The following is a 20,289-nucleotide window of genomic DNA, read 5'->3' on the forward strand; positions in this document are numbered from 1 at the left end:
GTGTTTTGTTCATTTTGTACCAGAAACATTGTACAAATCCTCCCCCACAAACATTACTTTGGCCATTACTGTAGATAGAGAGAGACTTACAGTGCATTGCAACTTATACATTTTATCAGTGTGTGTGCCATCTGGGGATCGAACCCACAACCTTTAGCACCTCTAACACAATGCTCTACCGAGATAAGTGATGTGGAAAAAAAGTGCAGTGGGTGTTAAACTACTGTTTCAGGTCATGTGTGACTTCGTATGGGTCCTAACTTACACAAACAGTAGTACTGTGCACCACACATGCTTTTGGGCGAGGATGAAAGTTGTATAAACAGGCAAAGCGTTGGTGTGCGCTTTAATGTTCATGTGTGTGAGTACAGAGTGCTTAGACTGGCAGTCTGAGGGATTTAGAGCTCCAGTAATGTTCAACTGTGTGTGTGTGTTGGAGGTGGGGAGTTGGATCGCAGCAGAGATAATATTTACCCACTACTTTCCACACCCCCGCCCCCCCCAAGACTCCGCCTACACAATTACCCCCGACTTAAAGGCGCTAGGGACTCACCAAACGCAAACACGTGTCTCTCTGTCTTCCTCGAAATTAAGTGTCTATTTGTTTCCATTCTGTCTCTCCATATATCATCAAAGAGCCACGAGTTAAGTTGCGGTGACCGTTAAACCGTTGTTTTCACGCTTGTAGTGGGCCGCCCCACCGCTCTCCCTGTGGCCCACTAAAAACAGCTTTAAGAGTTCAAAGTTGTGTCAGAGGCCCCGCCCTTTCTGCGCCCCACCCCATAACTTTCCACAGCCTGCAGAGGACCGACTGCAATAGCAAAGCATCACAACGTGGCCACAGAAAGAGAAAGAGACCGAGAGCAAATCTGACGGAAAATTAAAGGCATATCAAACCGGAGGAAACACCCGCTGACTTAAAGGAATAGCAAGAACGCGCAACGTCCAGCGCTGAGGATGGCAAAGCAACAGATAGACGGAAAGAGAGAAAGACTGCCTGGCCAGCAAATCTCTCTACCCTCCAATTACTATAATGATGGCCTACATTGCAAAAGACGGGCCAAGTGAATGTGTGTGTATGTTTATGTAAGGTTTTCTATCGCCTATATCAGTGCAGAACCCCTCCTCAAACACAGATAACACACACTGGGATATAAACAGACGTCCTCTCCGAAAAACTGTGTTTCTTTTTCATTCAATAAATCTGTCTCCCGTACCCTTTCTAGACCTGTACGTTCCTTTTTTTGTTAAAGGGGATGTGAAAAAAAGTCTTTGTGCAAAGGTCACGCTCGGTACAAGCTGTGAGCTCAATTCTCGACTGCATACGTTGTCAAACACCGGCCTAATTTCACCAATCTTTCACACATGTCTTCCTTCTATAGTCATTCTGTCTTTTCCACTTTTTCCTCCCGTTTTTCACCTCGCTCTTTTATGCCAATACCACTTCAGTCATTTTCACAGTAAGTTCACCTCGTGTGCTCTTTATGCAGGTCCCTCATTTACTCTCCATAGGGGCCCAGAGGCAGATAGATGTTGCTCTGTCATAGCTTGGGAGGCTTTAAGTCAGTCTGGAAATAAATTTTTTCCTATTTACATTCTAAAGGGACAGTTCAACTAAATCGTTTACTTGACATTCATTTTGCATTATGTATTCGGCAGATGCTTCTATCCAAAGCAACTTACGGGGGCATTCAAGCTGTATATTATCAGTATTTGTGTCAAACCTGTGACCTTTGCAGTGCTATACAGCACAGCTACAGGAATAGAAGTTAAACTCACATTGTTGCAAACCCATCTAACTTTTAAGTGAGTTTTTGAGTGGCTCTCTTCTTTACAATGAAAGTGGTTTTAGGCCACTCGATCGCCTAAAACTAAAATGCAATACAATAAAAGCACTGTAATGGCTTTTATTGACATTGAACAGCTTTGTGTGAAAAACAGATTGAACTTTCATTATCCACTGATATGATTGACAGCCGTGGTCAGCAGGCCCGGCTCCACGGGGGGCCAGGGTGGGCCTGGCCCACCCAATCAGAGGCTTTTTTTTTCGGGTGATACAAAAAACACCCGAAAATTCTCGGACCAGCATCATATGTCCAAATTTCAGTCAAAACGTTCTATTTTATCATAAACAATCTGAAAACAGGCCTTTAATTCCGAACTTGTCCTTTAAGAAAAACAGCATTTTAGATAAAATTTATTATATATAATTTTTTTGGGTTGTGTTTTAAGATCCAGGTTATTGGGGCATGTAAAAATGAAATGAAAGCGCTTGCTCGCCTTAGCTAAAGTTGAAACGCCATGTCACTGTCATTTCTACAAGCCGCTTTTTGAAGAATGACTTTCGTGCCGAATATTGGCAAGAAGACATGACTGCCTTTCATGAACCTTTGTGAAATTAAGTTGTCAGCTTCCGAGAAGCATTTTCTTTTTAAGTTTTAACTTTTGTTCTGGTGTTTTTACTTTTTGATACTTTGTAGCTTGACACATTGTATTAAAACTTCCCACTAATCGTGGCAAAAATAGGTGTGCATGCTTTTTAAGATAATTATGGTGATTCACAGGAAAGTAAAAAGACTGCAGGCCCATAAAGTCTGCATGAAGAGAATTTCTAAATGTTAAAAATGCATTCCTAAAACCCTTTACAAATACTGTTAACCATGTAGGACTAAATTTTGGAGTTAAGAAGTTTTGCACCATTTTTGAGTTTTTTGGGCGTGCCTAGACTATAATAACTAGAGTGCATTAGCATCAGCATTCATAACCGTTAGATACCACAACCCTTAGTTTGCTAGCTCTATTTAACTGCATATTACCTAGTTGCGATAATTTACAAAACAGCTTAGCTTCTTTAGAAGGTGAAGTGGTGGATTAATTTTGTAAAGAGCTATCTTGATGGAAAGCTGATGGAGAGATTGAACATCCATTTAGGTTGTAGCGATATTTGTTTTACCTCTTTTTTTGACTTCTGGTGTGAACATACGGTGAACAGCGCTATTTTTAGCCTTTCATTGATAAAACTACTGCGGGTGTTCTCCGTAGTTTCGTTTTGAAAGCGTGAAAGTTGCGCGATCCTATTTCAACAATTGCACTGAAAATTCAGAGAAAGCACCAACATATAAACATACAAACACTGTGCAGCATGTATACTTGCTAAACAAGCAGAGGACTCCGACATAATATTAGTTTGCGTCCATATAAACTCATAATTACTCCCGCTCGCGTTTGAATGACAGCAGAGAGACTCGCCCACCGTCTCACAGACCGCCCCCTCACAGTATTCAGGACAGAAGCGGTAGAAAGTGGACAAAAGGGACGGATTTAAATACCAGGTGTAAACGTAATGTGTCTCTCTCGTCCACTTGTGATCCGATCGATGAAAACACATCTTAATACCAAGTGTAAACAGCCCCTGTATGTTACAAACTCAGAACACATATTTTAATACTACATTAAATGGACTTGAAAAAAATTAATCTTGGTTTATTATTGCATATGTATGTACAGTAGTAAGTTTTTTGGCGGATTGATTGCTATTTGTACTACTATAATTACTGTAGTAAAACCATGGTTCTTTACAGCCATACAGTGAGTGCCTTATGTTTTGAATTCCTTGTATTTTTGTAACAGAGCTTGTAATATTGCATAAGACATTGCTGATAAAACACATACTCCACCACTGCTGACAAACTGTTCGAAAAAAGACTACTAAAGAGCGATGTAGAAGCATTGGAGACAAATGTGCCTTAACTGGCAGAGCATTGCGTTAGCTGCACAAAAAAAATCCTGGGTTTGGTTCCTAGGGCACACACCCATACTGATAAAACGTGTAGCTTGAATTCACTTTATGTCGCTTTGGATGAAAGTGTCTGCCAAATACATAAATGTAAAATGTTAGAGACATGTTTGGGTTTTCTGTGGTCTTTTTTGTGGTCAGGAGGAAAACTCTTGAACTCTTTTACATTTGCTATCCATTTAATCTCGTTTTTAAGATCATTTAGATATTAAATTATTGCACCACCCCTCTCCTCTCTCTCTCTCTCTCTCTCTCTCTCTCTCTCTCTCTCTCTCTCTCTCTCTCTCTCTCTCTCTCTCTCTCTCTCTTTTTGACTCTTTCTCCCTTTTGTTGTGGTAATCTACTCTTCCCATTTCCTGTGCCGAGTTGCGTTCTCCTCCCTTCCCAATGCATTGCAGCACCACTCCTTCATCTAAACTACTGCAATTACAGTACTTCCCTTCTCCCCCGTTACTCGCCCACTCTCTCACGCTCTGTGTGTGTCTCCCCAAACACAGCACCTGCTTGTTTCTTCATGTATTTTTCTCTTCTTCATCTTTAATTCTGCCTGTGCGTGTGTGTCACCTCCTCTCTGGATCTTTGTCCCAGCGATCATGGGTGTGTTTTTATACCCCGTATATTCGTGCACGCACACGCTCGCTCATCCATTCTCTTTGTAATTAGCGTGTGCATTCGTTCTCTGTGTTTCCAACTCATTTTTTTTATATCCATGTCGTTGCTTCAAAGGACTTAAAATAGGTTTTTAATAGCAGAGTGTGTGTTTGGAGTGCTGCGGTTATGAGCTATAAGCAGAGTAAGACTGTATTTATAGTAAAGCTGCTTTGTAAGGAACATCAGAGAGAAACACAGCAGCCTTGAAACAAACCTGGCTCGATTCTTTCAACCGGCGCTCACTCATCCGTCCATCGCCTTCTCAGTCAACCCAGCGCAGCGCTTATGCATAAAGTTCACCTTTGTTCCCATTAGATTGCTCACATCTGGAAGTGATATCTATTTTTAGCTTGTCTTTTTTCGACCACGCGCTCCCTCTTCTCCCCCATTTTGGCATGCTCCTTGTTTCACTTCAGCTCTGAATTGATTTTTAACGTAGGTTAGTTTTTAAAGTACTCGTGGTGTTCAGTACACTTTGGCAGTGTATAGTTTACCCAGAACACTTTAGTAAAGTGGTGAATCGGTCTTTTTTCTTTGTTGTGCTAAGATGTGGAACTCTTTCCAAGAAAACTTAAAGCTGTTGATTCATTTATCATTGTTAAGAGGATCTCAAGGCACAGTTGTTTACTAAGGGTTGTTCTCAGGCAATTCTTTATTTCAATATTTTTATGTATTACATTATTTGTTCTTGTTTTTTTTTCAGTATGGGAACAGAATAGTTTAAAGGGGACATATCATGAAAATCTGAAGTGCTATAATTGGGTCCCCAGTGCTTGTATCAACCTAGAAAATGTGAAAATGAACAACCCAGTAACTTAGTTTTGCTAAAGCATTCTTTGCAAGCATGTGAAAAAATAGGTAATTAAGATTTGGCTCCCCTTGTGATGTCAGAAGGGGATAATACCTCCCCTTAATCTGCACTATCCTACCACGGCACTGCTATTTAGTGCAGAGATCAGCTCATTTGCATTTTAGAGGACACACCCAAAAATGGCACATTTTTGCTAGCACCTACAAAGTGGCCATTTTAACATGCTATAATAAATTATCTATATGGTATTTTGAGCTAGAACTTCACACTCTTGGGACACCAAATATTTATTTGACATATTGAAAAAGTCTTGTAAAATGTCCCTTCATAAAGAACCTTTAGAAGAACCTTTCTTTTTTATAAAAGATACATTGATGTGAGAAAATGGTTCTTTGGACCAGGGGTTTTCAAATTGAGGTCTAAGGACCGCAATACGTCAAAATTGAGCAAAAATGTTAAAAGTCTACTGCATAGATAATTATTTAAGTTTGTAAACAATTTAGTGTCTTATTACAGGGGTTTTCAAATGTTATGATGGCAGGGACCCCCACATATGATTAATCTTTATTGAAGAATCACTTTCCTAAATATAGATCCATATTTTGTATAAAGAAACATGTAGACTGTGCTAGCTAAATAAGTTTTGTGATACTATAAAGACAGCAAATTGTTTACAGACTTAGATAATTGGGTACACACCAGGCCAGGGGTCTCCAGCCTTCTTGTGAGCTACCACAATAGATAAAACCATCTGGAGGGCTTGTTTTTGATATAATCTACTACAAAAGTCTTTAACTTTTTCAGTCCAAGGACCTCTTTTTGTAAAGAGAGGAGGAGCATGGACATTATGTACAGGGGCATTATCAAATAATTGAGACTGGATTTACATACTTTATGATGGTAACAAATCTGTATAAACCATAGACTGTAAAAAAAGATGGGCGTATGGTCCGTGACGTCGCCCATAGGTGATAATAATATAATTTAAATGGATGAGTTACAAAAAAGTCACCCCCTCACAGTTGTCATGAAGGGCAAAATTAGCTATACAGAGCAAAAACACTTTTTTGTACTAGGCTGTAAACATATTATTTACTACTGTAAAGTGGAGGTCTATGGGAATTGACTCCCTTTTGGAGTCTGCCTCTAGCGGCCAGTCAATGAATTGCAGTTTAAATCATTTCCGTATTGGCTTCATCAGAGAGATCAGAAGGTTGTACCTCGGTATAAACAGATACAAAATATTACATGACATTTTAAATTTACTGAATAGATTTGAATCGGGAAACCTTAATTAAATTTCATTTTATATAATTTTATATGGGAACCTTATATATTTGGTGGACACCCAGTCATACCACCATGGAACCCCAAGGGGCCCCGGACTCCCCGTTGAAGATCCATGATCTACTAAAAAAAAACACAATTATTTTACTTGTTGATTTTATTTCATTTTACTTGTTGTTTTACAATTGTTTAAAATGTCAATATGCATTCAAGAAGCCAATCTAATATAAGTTATCTTGTCAATTAAGAGAAGACATTTGCATGAAATTTTTTATGGTTATCTGTAATACCGCGATTATATGTTATTCACTAGATGGCACACTTACCCAATTTGTAAAAAAAACTGATGCAAAAAAATATTTATTAAATTTACACTCCGTGTATGTTTTGATAATGGTGCTGAATCTGATCTCTAACAAAATTCCTTCACAAAAATGCAATTATTTCAGCTTTTTGCTAAAAAATAGAAGCAGAGAGTTTATACGCAGAGAAAAAAATATAGATAGGATGAAACTTTTTTCCAGTTTTCCCATTTGTTTGAAAGCAGTGGGTCTGTTCTTTCATTTGATATATTTGTATGTTTATAAATTTTTAGAAGAAAATTTTCCTGGAAGGCATTTTGTGAAACTTGTGAAAATCACAAAAAATGCTGGCGGGCAACTTTTCAAAAAAAAGTCTGGCGGGGAATGAGTTAAAATTGAGGCTATTAATAGAACGTGCTTTGGCGGGCATCTCACAGACTCCTTGCGGGCAACCTGGTGCCCCTGGGCACCATGTTGGAGACCCCTGCACTAGACTTTTACAGTTTTTGCTTTTTCTTTTCTGGGGACCCCTTGTAAGCATTTGGGGGGTCCCTGTACCACAGTTTGAAACCCCTGTCTTATTATAATATCACATTTACTATTTATCTAACACAGTTTAAATGATTCTTCATATAAAATTAAGGTTCATCGTATGTGGGGTCCCTGCCTTCATAAAATTTATAAACCTCTACTTAAGACTACATCTTTAAGAAACCAAAAATAACTCTTTGTAGCACCTTCATTTTTAAGATTGTAACACAACAACCTATGTATTTTGAATGCAATCCCAAACACTCTCAGAAAAGGTACAGAAGCTGGGCAGTACCCTTTCAAAAAGTACACCTTTTTACGCTAAGGGTGCATTTTAGTACCTCAGAGATACATAATTGGTGTACGTATCTGTACCTTAATGGTACATATATTTTAAAGGGGGAAAGTGTTGGACGCTGGTCTTTACTAGTTTAACCAGCAGAACATCTTTGGTCAACCAGCATCACCGGAAAACCATGCTGGTCAACCAGCTTTGTTAAAATGCATAAACCAACTGACCAGCATGAGAACCTATCACTGCTAACTTCACACCACATATAAACAACAACCACCACAGAGTACAGGTTTCCCAACGCTGCCACCCTCTGGTCAGGTTTAGTCAATGCATCCTGTCCCGCTGTGCTCTCCGAATAATTATTTGACGTGACGCTCCACGCAAAGATCACCGAACTCTCTGAATGCAGAGAGGCATTTGAGTGATTATGCAGGTATTTAGAAGTGCAAGCATATGTGTGTATCTTCGTGTTCCCTGTCACATCTCCCTGGCTGTTTGCAACCCAGCAGATGTTCTTCAACCCCCCTGCGGGCATCTGTTTCCCCTCTCCTCTTTGCTCATCCAGCCATCTTAGACTCTAACAAGCTGGCATTCTCCAGCTAATAACCACACACTCTCTCCACTTCTCTATTGCCAGAGCCCTTGCCACTCACAGCATCTCTTCAGGATGTATGCTCTCTCATCTTCTCTTGGAGGACTTGCTTGTAACCCTCTCTCTCCACTTTAAATCCATCTGCTACGGTTGCAATAAATCAGATGAGGGAAAAGTGTGTTCTTGTGTTTTCTGGGGTCTCCTCGAGGTCTAGAGCTTTGCATTACCAAAACAAAAGTCATGGATTTGATCCACATGCTTTGATGCTACTAATCTCCTCATTGGATTATGAGACTTTAGCTTGGCTTTCGCAGACAGGGTCACATGCTTTTATTATTAGCACGACTACTTTATGTAGCAAATGCTGGGTCGTTTTCTTTCGGTATACTTCACACAATTCCAGCATCAATGGCTGTATTCATAGAAAGAACCGGTTAATCCATACACAAGTTGATCCACACAAGATAATCCATACACAGGTTATGGGAGGGGGAATTTGGTATCTCCAATTTGGTAACTTTGGTAACAAATTGGTTTTTGGCCTGTGGGAGAAAATCTTCTCAGGTCCAAAGAAATGTACCTGCCCAGAATGACTTTTTACCCAAAGCTGACTTTTTTTGCTTAAAGAAAGACCCGGCCTGAGACAAACAAAGAAAATTAGACCTCAGTCTGACCGAGTGGCAATTTTTAAATAAAACTTTGGTGTCCCCAAAGTGCATGTGTGAAGTTCTAGCTCAAAATATCATATAGATAATTTATTATAGTTAAAATTGCTACTTTGTAGGTGTGAGCAAAATGTGCCGTTTTGGGTGTGTCCTTTAAAATGCAAATGAGTTGATCTCTGCACTAAATGGCAGTGCTGTGGTTGTATAGTGCAGATTAAGGGGCAGTATTATCCCCTTCTGACATCACAAGAGGAGCCAAATTTCAATTTTTTCACATGCTTGCAGAGAATGGTTTACCAAAACTAAGTTACTGGGTTGATCTTTTTCACATTTTCTAGGTTGATAGAAGCACTGGGGACCCAATTATAATACTTAAACATGGAAAAAGTTCAATTCTCATGATATGTCCCCTTTAAAGTACGGCAAGCAGCTTGGATATTCTGGTGCACCAGCTCCAATCCAGTATTATTTAGTGCAAGCCGCTCCGCATAGAAAATTCATATTTCCCCTGAATTCATATTTTTATCACACCGCCAGCCAGTTTAAACAAAGGTTATGAGTTCGGTGGGAATTCATGCTTGTCTAAGTTGGCCTTTTCAGCTGGGATATTGGTCAAAATGATAAATGTGTGATTTTCAAGGCTCAAAAGTCATATTGGATTATATCTAATAAATATCTGCATCATCTCTCTCTCTCTTCAGATGCGCATGACAGCATGGCCAGGTTTCGCGCCGTCGGGGTCTGGAACTACACCATGTTGACCCTGGCCGAACATGAGACGGTCTTGTACGTTGGAGCCAGAGAGCACATCTTCGCCCTGGACCCCAATGACATCAGCCGCCAACGCCGACCGCAGGTACCGACTTTTTGTTGCACAATTTTTCACTTTACAGCACCCAATAAACATTAATCCTCGAATCACCAACCAAAGATCGCATTAGCATTTATCATTCAAAAATATCAACGTTCACGAATGACTCACTCTTTCAACGCCAAAGCCATTTGAAGCAAATTGCCGGTTGTGGCAGTCAATAGAGAGCACACATTTTCCATGCAAAGTGCTGTTTTCTCTCGAAAGTCACGTCTTTTTGTCTCTCTCTCTTTCTCTCTCAGATTGAGTGGTCCGCTCCTGCAGAAAAGAAACGAGAGTGTGCGGCGAAGGGGAAGAATAACCAGGTATTGGTTGATGTCACATCCTTTATGTTTTAACAGCTTTACTTTGCACGAAATGCATTTGCTCTCCCTCTCACATTTTCTCTTTGTGTCGCTCTATCGCAGACTGAGTGCTTCAACTACATTCGCTTCCTGCAGAGCTACAACCGAACTCACCTGTACACATGCGGGACGTACGCCTTCCAACCCAAATGCACTCTCATCGTGAGTCTCCCATCTGATCTTTGTTTGGTACCGTGATAAATCTGTCGCGATAAAGTGATAAGACGTAGAAATGTTTGTCTGTGTATCTTCTCTGGTGGTTTTTAATATGAAATATAGTTAATGTAAATGAGGTTGTGTTATGATGCATGAGACGGTAAAAGATCAAATTTTTATGATGGTTTAGCTGAAACTTACGGCTGAAGGCTCGGGGTGGAGGTCAGGTCATGCCTGTGCATTCAAACCGGACTGTTTGTGTTTCATCTGACAGAATGCCGATCACTTTACTCTGGATAGTGCCGCCCTGGAGGATGGAAAGGGAAAGTGCCCTTACGACCCTGCCAAAGGTCATACAGGCCTTATTGTAGGTGAGTCATATATGCCGACGTCTTTTCAACATGGAGACTGGAGTCTTATTGATGTTGTATGTGTGTCTGTGCGTGGTTGTCAAGAAAAAACTTTAGCACTCTTCATCCTGCTGTTTGTTGACCCTTATTCACCCTCCACTATCCAAAATCCCCCTGCATGTAATCTTAGCACTATCCTAGTATCATTGCAGACAGTGCATAGTCATTTTTTGCGCCCCTGGGTGTCCTCTAGATGAGGATGCTCTGTCTGTAGACGCACATATATCTCTTCTCTTCCCCTTCTCCTTATGAGAAATTAAAAAGGGACTAGTTGTGTCCCATAAGCGAGGGGTCGTAGACAGGTGTGTATGTGTGTGTGTGTGTTCATGATCTAAACATACTTCTCCTCTGTTATAGACAAGGAGTTGTACTCCGCTACCCTCAATAACTTCCTGGGCACAGAGCCCGTAATCCTGAGGAACCTCGGACAACAGCATTACAGCATGAAAAGTGAATATCTGCCCGCTTGGCTCAACGGTAAGTCCACAAATATAGCACATACCCGCTAAATAACCAGCGTATGTTACGCAATAGAAAGCATGTGTCTCCACAAGACCTCTTAACCCCTTCCCCGCCAACGTAAAAAAAAAGTTGCCTGGCAGCTGCAGCATTTTTTATGATTTTCACAAATGTTTAATGCCTTTCGGAAAATGTTCTTTAAATATATAAACATACAGTATATCAAACGAAAAAAAAAAACGAACCTTTTGCTTTAAAACAAAAAAATTTTCATCCTATCGTCATTTTTTTTCTTTTTATCACCTTTCATATATGGGAGGTTTCTTCAAAAAGACAAACAAAAGATGATATAATTGTATTTTTGTAAAGGACTTTTGTTAGAGATCAGATTCAGAGCAATGATCAAAATATACACAGATTTTTTACTGTTTCTACAACCGTCGATGCTTGACTGTGCGTTCATACCAGACGCGAATAAATCAAACTATTTACGCGTAGTGTGCGCTTAAACATTTTGGGGTGGTTTCCCTAGTTTAATTAGGAAATATAACTAGTTTAAACAAACATGCCTTACTAAAAACATTACTTGTGTGCATTTTGAGGCAAAACAAAGAGCACTGATGTATATTAAGATGCAAGTGGTTTTCTATTTGGACAGCTCTTACATTTATTTAGTCTAGGACTAGTCTAATCCCTATCCGGGAAACCGCCCCTTTGAGGTAACTCACTTCATTCGCGCGTAAAATTCAGACGCGAATATGGTCAATTTGCCGGCTTTAGGTAGCTTGTAGTCTCAATATGTATATGCAGTATATAGCTCAAATTGAGAAAAGAGTTTTTTTACAATTTACCAGATTGTCTGACCTCCTCACTGACTTTCTTCCAAGCAAGATCCTTTTTATTCCTTTTTCTATAAAAGTACGAAGATTGTATCCTCCATTTTTGTTTTGTATTTCCCCCCCCACTTGCAACGTCGTAATCACATCATTCTAGTGCAAGCTCCTGATTGGTTAACGATTGGAATATCTGCCAAAGTTAAGATTTGTTAATTGCTTGATTCACGCGAATCGCGCCACAGGATGTCTATCGCGTCTTTGCATTGACTTAACATGGTTATCACTCACACTTAACACTTCTTTGGTCTGGTATGAACGCACCATTAGTGTTTTATAAGTTAGGTAAGAGTTAAATGCCGGGGAGGAGTTAAAGGAACAGTACACCCAAATATGAAAATCCACTCATAATTTATTCAGCCTCATGCAATCCTAGATGTATATGTTTGTTTTTTCAGCAAACAAATAATTGTATTAGGGGTTGTCAAACAATTAATCATGATTTATCGCATTCAAAATAAAAGTTTGTGTTTAAAAGAAACATTTACATGTAAATATGTTTTTATACATATTTTATATATATATATATATATATATATATATATACGAAGCTCCATAAAGCACATTCATTTATCATTAAAGGATTAGTCAATTTTCTTTAAAAAAAATCCAGATAATTTACTCACCACCATGTCTTCTTTTTTTATTCAGTCGAGAAGAAATTATGTTTTTTTTAGGAAAACATTCCAGGATTTTTCTCAATGGAATGGACTTTAATGGACCCCAACACTTAACAGTTTTAATGAAGTTTAAAATTGCAGTTTCAAAGGACTCTAAACGATCCCAAACGAGGCATAAGGGTCTTATCTAGCGAAACCATTGTCATTTTTGGCAAGAAAATCTAAAAAATACCTCATGTAATACATAAACACGTCAAGAGGTCAAGGATGACGTATGCGTTGATGTTTGTATGTTGAATGATAGTAATTAATGTCTTTGTGTCAGTTTATTGTTTAAAATGGTCCACAAATGTGCGTTTCATATAAGTAACGCGTGACCTTTCGACGTCATTACGCAATTACGTGAGGTCGCGCTGGCTCGACACACAGCCCGAGGAAGAAAAGAAGTTGTGGTTTAAAAGTGCATTTTTTTTTCTTGCCAAAAATGACAATGGTTTCGCTCTATAAGACCCTTATGCCTTGTTTGGGATCGTTTAGAGTCCTTTGAAAATGCAATTTTTAACTGCATTAAAACTGTTAAGTGTTGGGGTCCATTAAAGTCCATTAAAATGAGAAAAATAATTTCTTCTCGACTGAACAAAGAAAGACATCAATATTTTGGATGACATGGTGGTGAGTAAATTATCTGGATTTTTAAAGTAATCCAAATGAGCTTCACCAGCACTAAACACCTTATCAATCCAATTACACTGATTTTTCAGCAGGTTTTATCTGAAATGAGCTCAGTAAACATTCTTACAATGTTGATATTTACAATGTTTCATTGTTACATCAAAAGCATGACTGATGATTATCTGGTCCGATTCTGACTTGCTGTTTCACTTCACACCTTTCTTCTCTTTGTTATCTGTCACAGAGCCAAACTTTGTAGGTTCAGCGTTGGTCCGGGAGAGCCGTAACAGTAAAGATGGAGATGACGATAAGATCTATTTCTTCTTTAGCGAGAGAGCGGTGGAGCTTGACTGTGACAGCGATCTGACCGTGGCACGGGTGGCACGCGTGTGTAAGGTGAGAACGAAAAGCACCAAACTTCTTCAGCGCTAATAAACCAAAAAAAAACACACCAGACTGTTTAATTCTCATTAGTTGTTGTTTACTTAAAAATGGCCTGAATTTTCATCTCTGGTTGTTGTGTGATTAAGTAAAGCTTGAGGCTGGTGATTACTCTCAATTTGCATAAGCTGTCACTATTGTGCCCTTAAGCTTGCTCGTATATTAATAAGTATTTTACAAACTGCTTCGGATTAAAAGATCTGTTTAATATGACAGCTTACTCTCTTCACTTTTCAGGGCGACCTGGGGGGCACGCGGACCCTGCAGAAGAAGTGGACCACCTTCCAGAAAGCCCGGCTGATTTGTTCTCTACCGGAGCGCCACATCACCTTCAACAACCTGCGGGCCGTTTTCACCCTACCCGGGGCGGATTGGAGGGGCACGAGTTTCTACGGCATCTTCCACGCACAGTGGTGTGTTATATAAATATTATTTCGGTTTTCACCTCCCCTCTTTGACGTAGTTATGAAAGTCGTTCTGTCCTCTGCTTTTTATATAAAGCCTCTCAGTGCCAAACACCCAGCCGTGTTCCTCAACTTTAGAAAATGCTGCACTGTCATTATGTTGACAGTAAAGCTATTACAGTAATAAACCAGCCAATGTAGCGAAGTCATTTAGTTCAGACCGACTGACTCTTTCTTCTCCGCTTTCTCTCAGGGGAGATGTGGACGTGTCTGCTGTGTGTCAGTACCAGATCGGAGAGGTGAAAACGGTGTTCGACGGGCCGTATAAAGAATACAGGGAATCGTCTCAGCGTTGGGGCCGATACACTGGCACCGTGCCCAGTCCGCGACCTGGAGCGGTAAGCCGAGCAGCCGTCGAGATGGAAGGGCGAGAGGGCGCCCGTGACTAAGCAGTCTGATAAAAATAACCCAAGCTTTTCATATGAATATATGCAGTAATTTTTCATCGCCAAAAAGCAAACCTAATATTTGACCGGTTACTTTAGTGTGTGCTCATTTTACAAACATCGACATTTGAACCAGGGTCAAGGCCTCGGTGACAGTTTTTTATCCAGGAGTCAGACTTTGTTTAAAATTTTTAGGTTGATGGTACCTTTAAAGGGATAGTTCACCCAAAAATGAAAACTCAAAGTCATTGTTTACTCGCCTTCATGTTGCTACAAACCTGTATACATTTCTTTGTGCGATGAACAAAAGAAACAGAACCACCATTGACTTCTATAGTAGGAAAAAATATTACTTTGAAAGTCAATGGTGCTCAAAAACGGTTTGGTTACAAACATTGCTCAAAATATCTACAATGTTTGTAACCAAACCATTTTTGAGCACCATTGACTTTCATAGTAGTATTTTTCCTACTATTGAAGTCAATGGTGCTTCTGTTTTCTGCTTCATTACAAATATCTTCCTTTGTTTTCAACAGAACAATTACATTTATACAAGTTTGAAACAACATGACTGTCAGTAAATACATTTTGAATGAACTATCCCTTAAAATAATTGGATTTTGTAAGACGTTAAGCTGTCATCCAGTATGGGGTCTTCACTGGAAGGTTCTGAAGACATTACATTTGGTTCTCTGCAATCCTAAAAATTGTGATTACAGCTCTGTCTCGCCTCTTCCGAGAAACTGTCCTACTATGTCAAGTTGACCTGCTGTAACAGACCGAGAGTTAGTCAAGTTTAAAAAATGTCAAAATTCAGTCTACAAGTCTTTATGGTCTTTGCACCTGCAGTCCACAAAGCAGACTTGACTTTGCCAAGAAAATGTTCATTTATATCAAATATTTTACACTACTATGTGTGACTCAAAACCGGTTATAAGGGTCATTTTTAAAAAATTTAGATTTATACATCATATGAAAGCTGAATATCAATTTAAGTATAGTGTGTTAGAATAGGACAATATTTCACAGAGATATTTGAAAATATGTAATCTGCAAAAATCGAGAAATTATACTTTAAAGTTTTATAGTGATGGTAAATACATTTTTGATATATTTGCAGAAATGTACAAAATATCTCCATAGAACATGATGCTTTTACTTAAAGGGGACATATCATGACTTTTCCATGTTTAAGTGCTATAATTGGGTCCCCAGTGCGTCTATTAACCTAAAAAAAAACAACAACAGTAACTTAGTTTTGGTAAACTATGCAAGCTCATAAAAAATAGGTTATTCAGATTTGGCTCCCCTTGTGATGTCAGAAGGGGATCTTGTTATAATAATACCACCCCTTAATCTGCACTATCCAACAATGGCACTGCCATTTAGTGCAGACAGAGAGAGAGAGAAAATAATTAACAGTACAATTGAGATAATTTTCAACAAACCACCATCAGTGTTTGCATCTCAAAACGACACACCCAAAAAATGGCAATTTTTTTCTCACTTACAATGTGGAAACTTTAACCTTTTATAATAAATTATCTATATATATATTAAGCTAAAACTTCACATATTTACTCTGGGGACACCTAAGATTTATTTGACATCTTTAAAAAGAGTGTCATAATATGTCCCATTTAATATTCTAATAATTTTTAGCATAAAAAAACGATAATTTTGACCCATACCCCTGCGATTTATGACTGGTTTTGTGGTCCGGGGTCACATATGGGCTTATATTGATGGCATATTAGGGATGCTACTGAAAGAGAATTCATGTTTCAGTCCGGTTGCCAGGTAGTTGTAAATCTAAGGGTAGTTTAGATTTACAGACCAACCCTTGCATAGCAAAATTTGTTATCTGATCATGTGCGTTACCCACGGCCAAAACTCAATGTTATAACACCAGCTTTTATTGTAAGCTGCTATAAATTACATTTGACTGGAAAGGGTCATTAAAAAAGCCATTCTGGATTAAAGTTGCATTATGAAATGCAAATTAATTGGCAGATGCTCAAAAAAATTGCTCGAAAATGCACCTGAATCGTATAAAGCATTATAAACATATATTGTTCCGGTTTTTTTCGTAGTGCATCACAAACTTTGATCGAGAAAACGGCTACAACAGTTCTCTACAGCTGCCCGACGCTACGCTGAACTTTGCCAAAAAGCATCCACTGATGGAGTTCAGGGCGGAAGCTCGCCCCCTTCTGCTCACTAAAGGAATTAACTTCACCCGGATAGCTGTGGACAGAGTGAGCTCGCTGGATCAAAGATCATACAACATGCTCTTCATAGGCACAGGTATGTTTTAGTTGGTTAAACACAAAATAATAATGAAAATCAGTGCCTGTCTGTATTTACATTCATACATTTTTATCCAAATCAACATTCTGCACTGCAAAAAAATATTTTCAAGAAAAACATTTGTTTTCAGTAAAAATATCCAAAAATTCTTAAATTAAGATGCTTTTTATTGATGAGTAAAATGACCCAAGAAAATAAGTCTTAAAGGAATATTCAATTTTCTTTCTTTCATGACGTATTGTGTGGGGTCACGCTGACGCATCACGACCGGACCTAGACGAAAAGTTGTGGTTCAAAAGAGCATATTTTTTATTTTTCTTGTCAAAAATGACAATCGTTTTGCTAGATAAGACCCTTATGCCTCGTTTGGGATCATTTATAGTCCTTTGAAACTCCGTTGAAAAAAACTGTTAAGTGTTGAGTTAAGTATTAAATGTTGGGCTCTATTAAAGTCCATTAAAATGAGAAAAATCCTGCAATGTTTTCCTCAAAAAACATAATTTCTTCTCGACTGAACAAAGAAAGACATCAACATTTTGAATGACATGGTGGTGAGTAAATTATCTGGATTTTTCTTTTAAGAAAATGGAATATTCCTTTAAAACAAGCAAAAAAATCTGCCAATGGGGTAAGCAAAAAATTGTGAACATTTTTCTTAAACACTAAATTCAAGAAAAATTTGCTTACCCCATTGGCAGATTTTTTTGCTTGTTTTATGCACAAAATCACTTACATTTAATATTTTTGGTCTAAAAACTTGACTTCTTTTCTTGGGTCGAAAAAGCATCTTAAGAATTTTTTGATATTTTTACTGAAAACAAGACAAAAATACTAAGAATTTTTTTTTCTTGAAATACATTTTTTGCAATGTGTAGTCCATTTTTTTTATTAGTATGCGTGTTCCCTATTAATCAAACCCATGACCTTTGGATTCTTCACGCAATGCACTACCGATTAAGCTACAGGGACATCTTGCTTGTTAAAAGGATAATTTCACAATGCTGTCCATTGTCCTGTTTGTTCTTGAGTCCCGCTGTCCAAAAATATGAATAGCTCAGCCAAAAAAGCCATTTTAGGAGCTATAATGCTTTGCATCTAAGTAGAAATGTCACATCTGTCAATTGATTCCCGTCGCACAAGAAGGTCAATTCTCAAAGTAAAACTTTAAATGATGTATTTGGCCTTGGCTCACTCACATTTACACAGTCGACAGAACAGTGTCGGTCATTAAAATGTTTGTGCGCGTGTACTTTGTGCCAGGTTTCATACAAACACAAAATACACACCTGGACAGGTCCTGCATCTGAAATCACATACTGAGTGTGACAGTACGTGCCGAAGTGCTTACCTATCGAACTTTATAACAGTACGTTCTGTATATATGTCTCGTACACACTACATATTAACATATAGTATACATATAGTATACAGTATGGAAGTAGGCGATATTGGATGAAAAGAAAAGTCTGGTATTATGGCCTGGAGGTTTGTTTAGCCATTAAGAGTAAAGGCAGCACATGAAGGACTGCAGGTGTGTGCGTGAGAGACACTTCCAGAGTCCTGGATCGGGGATTAAGAAAGGAACACAGATACTCTGACATGAAGGAAAGTGGCAGGGTGGATTTGTAAAGGACCTCCTGTAGTTCTCTCCTCCGTGATCCCTTTTCCACACTCCCCTTAGACTGAAAAGTGTCTGTGGGACATTATCTGTAACAAGCTCCGTGTGACAGGACAAAATGCAGCAGACACATACACATAGAGTTATGCCGGGTCACGGCACCAGCTGGGGCTTATTCAATTTTCCTGCTTATAATTCGTGTAACCTTGTTCCTAAAATGCAATGACAGAAAAATATGGCATGTACTGATGATGTATTAATAGACTATTTGTCTCTCCTCTCTCGCCTTTTTTTCTGCCTTCTCTCTCTCTCTCATCCCATTACTTCTCCCCCACTGAATGTAATCTATCCCCCATCTCTCTTCCCCTCCTTTTTGTTCGCTGTTCAGCGGATGGATGGCTCCAGCGTGTCGTGATTTTGGGTTCAGAGGCCCATGTGATTGAAGAAATCCAGCTGTTTGAAAGACAGCAACCGGTGGACAGCCTCACCATCTCTCACAGCAAAGTAATTTTGTGTTCTCTCCTCTCTCGATAAGCCATTCAGCTATACTGTCTTACTGCCAAGGTGTGAAATAAGGAGAAAAGATAGTTAAGTGAAAGTATGGGCGCAGTGTCAAGATCGTATTCAGTTAAAAAATTCTGCCAAAAACACATTTGCACTTAATGATTTAATTTGTTTTTAAAAATGTATTGTGACTTCTTTTTCGAGGGTGCACGAATGCGAAGCTCTTCAAAACATGTATGTCTATGTAGCCCATCATGTATGTGGTTCATCACGTCAAAATATGTTTGGCGCGTCATGGGAACCTATGTGCATCATGCATCATGTCAAAATACATGCATTCAGTCATGTTTACCAGTGAATTATGTAGTTTATAAAATAATTAAAATCTAAATTTGTCTAAATTAAGGAGTAAAATGTAATAAATTCAAATTAAATATTGTGAAGGATGTTTTAAAGTAGAATAATGAAGTTCAATTGGTCAAGTATTTCACACCCCCACGAAAATTAACCATTTTTGTGGCAAAAGTGTACTAACCATGTTTTTTTTGTGTATTACACTGCAAAAAATGACTTTCTTACTTAGTATTTTTGTCTTGTTTTCAGTAGAAATATCTAAAAATTCTTAAATCAAGATATATTTTCTTTATGAGCAAAATGACCTAAGAAAATAATACTAGTTTTTAGACAAAAAATATACAATTTAAGTGAATTTGTGCTTAAAACAAGCAAAAATATCTGCCAATGGGGTGAGAAAATTTTACTTGAATTAAGTGTTTAAGAAAAAAGAAATCTTATTTCATAATTTTTTTTCTCACCCCACTGACAGATAATTTTGCTTGTTTTAAGGACAATTTCACTTAAATTGTATATTATTTGTCTTAAACTAGACTTATTTACTAAGGTCATTTTGCTCATCAAGAAAAAGCATCTTAATTTAAGAATTTTTAGATATTTCTACTGAAAACAAGACAAAAATACTAAGTAAGAAAGTCATTTTTTGCAGTGTAATTACCATTAGCAAAAACATTGTTTTACTACACTAACCATGGTTTGCCAATTTTTTTTATTTTGTGATAACCATATTTTACCTTTGAAACTGTAGTTTAACCATGGTCAATTATCATTAGAACATTCCCATCTTTTTACATTAACTACTTTTGGTAAAACCATAATAGAATAAGCAAACAGAATGGAGTTATATGTGAAAAAAT

General features: G+C 38.3%; 1 protein-coding gene across 3 annotated transcripts in view; it reads left to right on the plus strand.

Annotated features, from left to right (window-relative positions):
* sema4c (sema domain, immunoglobulin domain (Ig), transmembrane domain (TM) and short cytoplasmic domain, (semaphorin) 4C) overlaps positions 1 to 20,289 on the plus strand; it is a 70,877-nt gene that overhangs the window by 46,828 nt on the left and 3,760 nt on the right. For all 3 annotated transcript variants that reach the window (XR_010526788.2, XR_010526787.1, XM_065250863.1), the window contains 10 exons: positions 9,632 to 9,786; positions 10,044 to 10,106; positions 10,209 to 10,307; positions 10,576 to 10,672; positions 11,069 to 11,188; positions 13,600 to 13,751; positions 14,034 to 14,209; positions 14,454 to 14,598; positions 16,740 to 16,953; positions 18,963 to 19,078. Coding sequence is in view for 1 of the 3 variants with exons in the window: in XM_065250863.1 (XP_065106935.1) it covers positions 9,632 to 9,786; positions 10,044 to 10,106; positions 10,209 to 10,307; positions 10,576 to 10,672; positions 11,069 to 11,188; positions 13,600 to 13,751; positions 14,034 to 14,209; positions 14,454 to 14,598; positions 16,740 to 16,953; positions 18,963 to 19,078 (1,337 nt within the window). In the remaining 2 variants the exon portion in view is untranslated. The remainder of the gene's footprint in view (positions 1 to 9,631; positions 9,787 to 10,043; positions 10,107 to 10,208; positions 10,308 to 10,575; positions 10,673 to 11,068; positions 11,189 to 13,599; positions 13,752 to 14,033; positions 14,210 to 14,453; positions 14,599 to 16,739; positions 16,954 to 18,962; positions 19,079 to 20,289) is intronic.

The sequence above is a fragment of the Paramisgurnus dabryanus genome, chromosome 5 (assembly GCF_030506205.2).
Source record: "Paramisgurnus dabryanus chromosome 5, PD_genome_1.1, whole genome shotgun sequence".
Taxonomy (NCBI): domain Eukaryota; kingdom Metazoa; phylum Chordata; class Actinopteri; order Cypriniformes; family Cobitidae; genus Paramisgurnus; species Paramisgurnus dabryanus.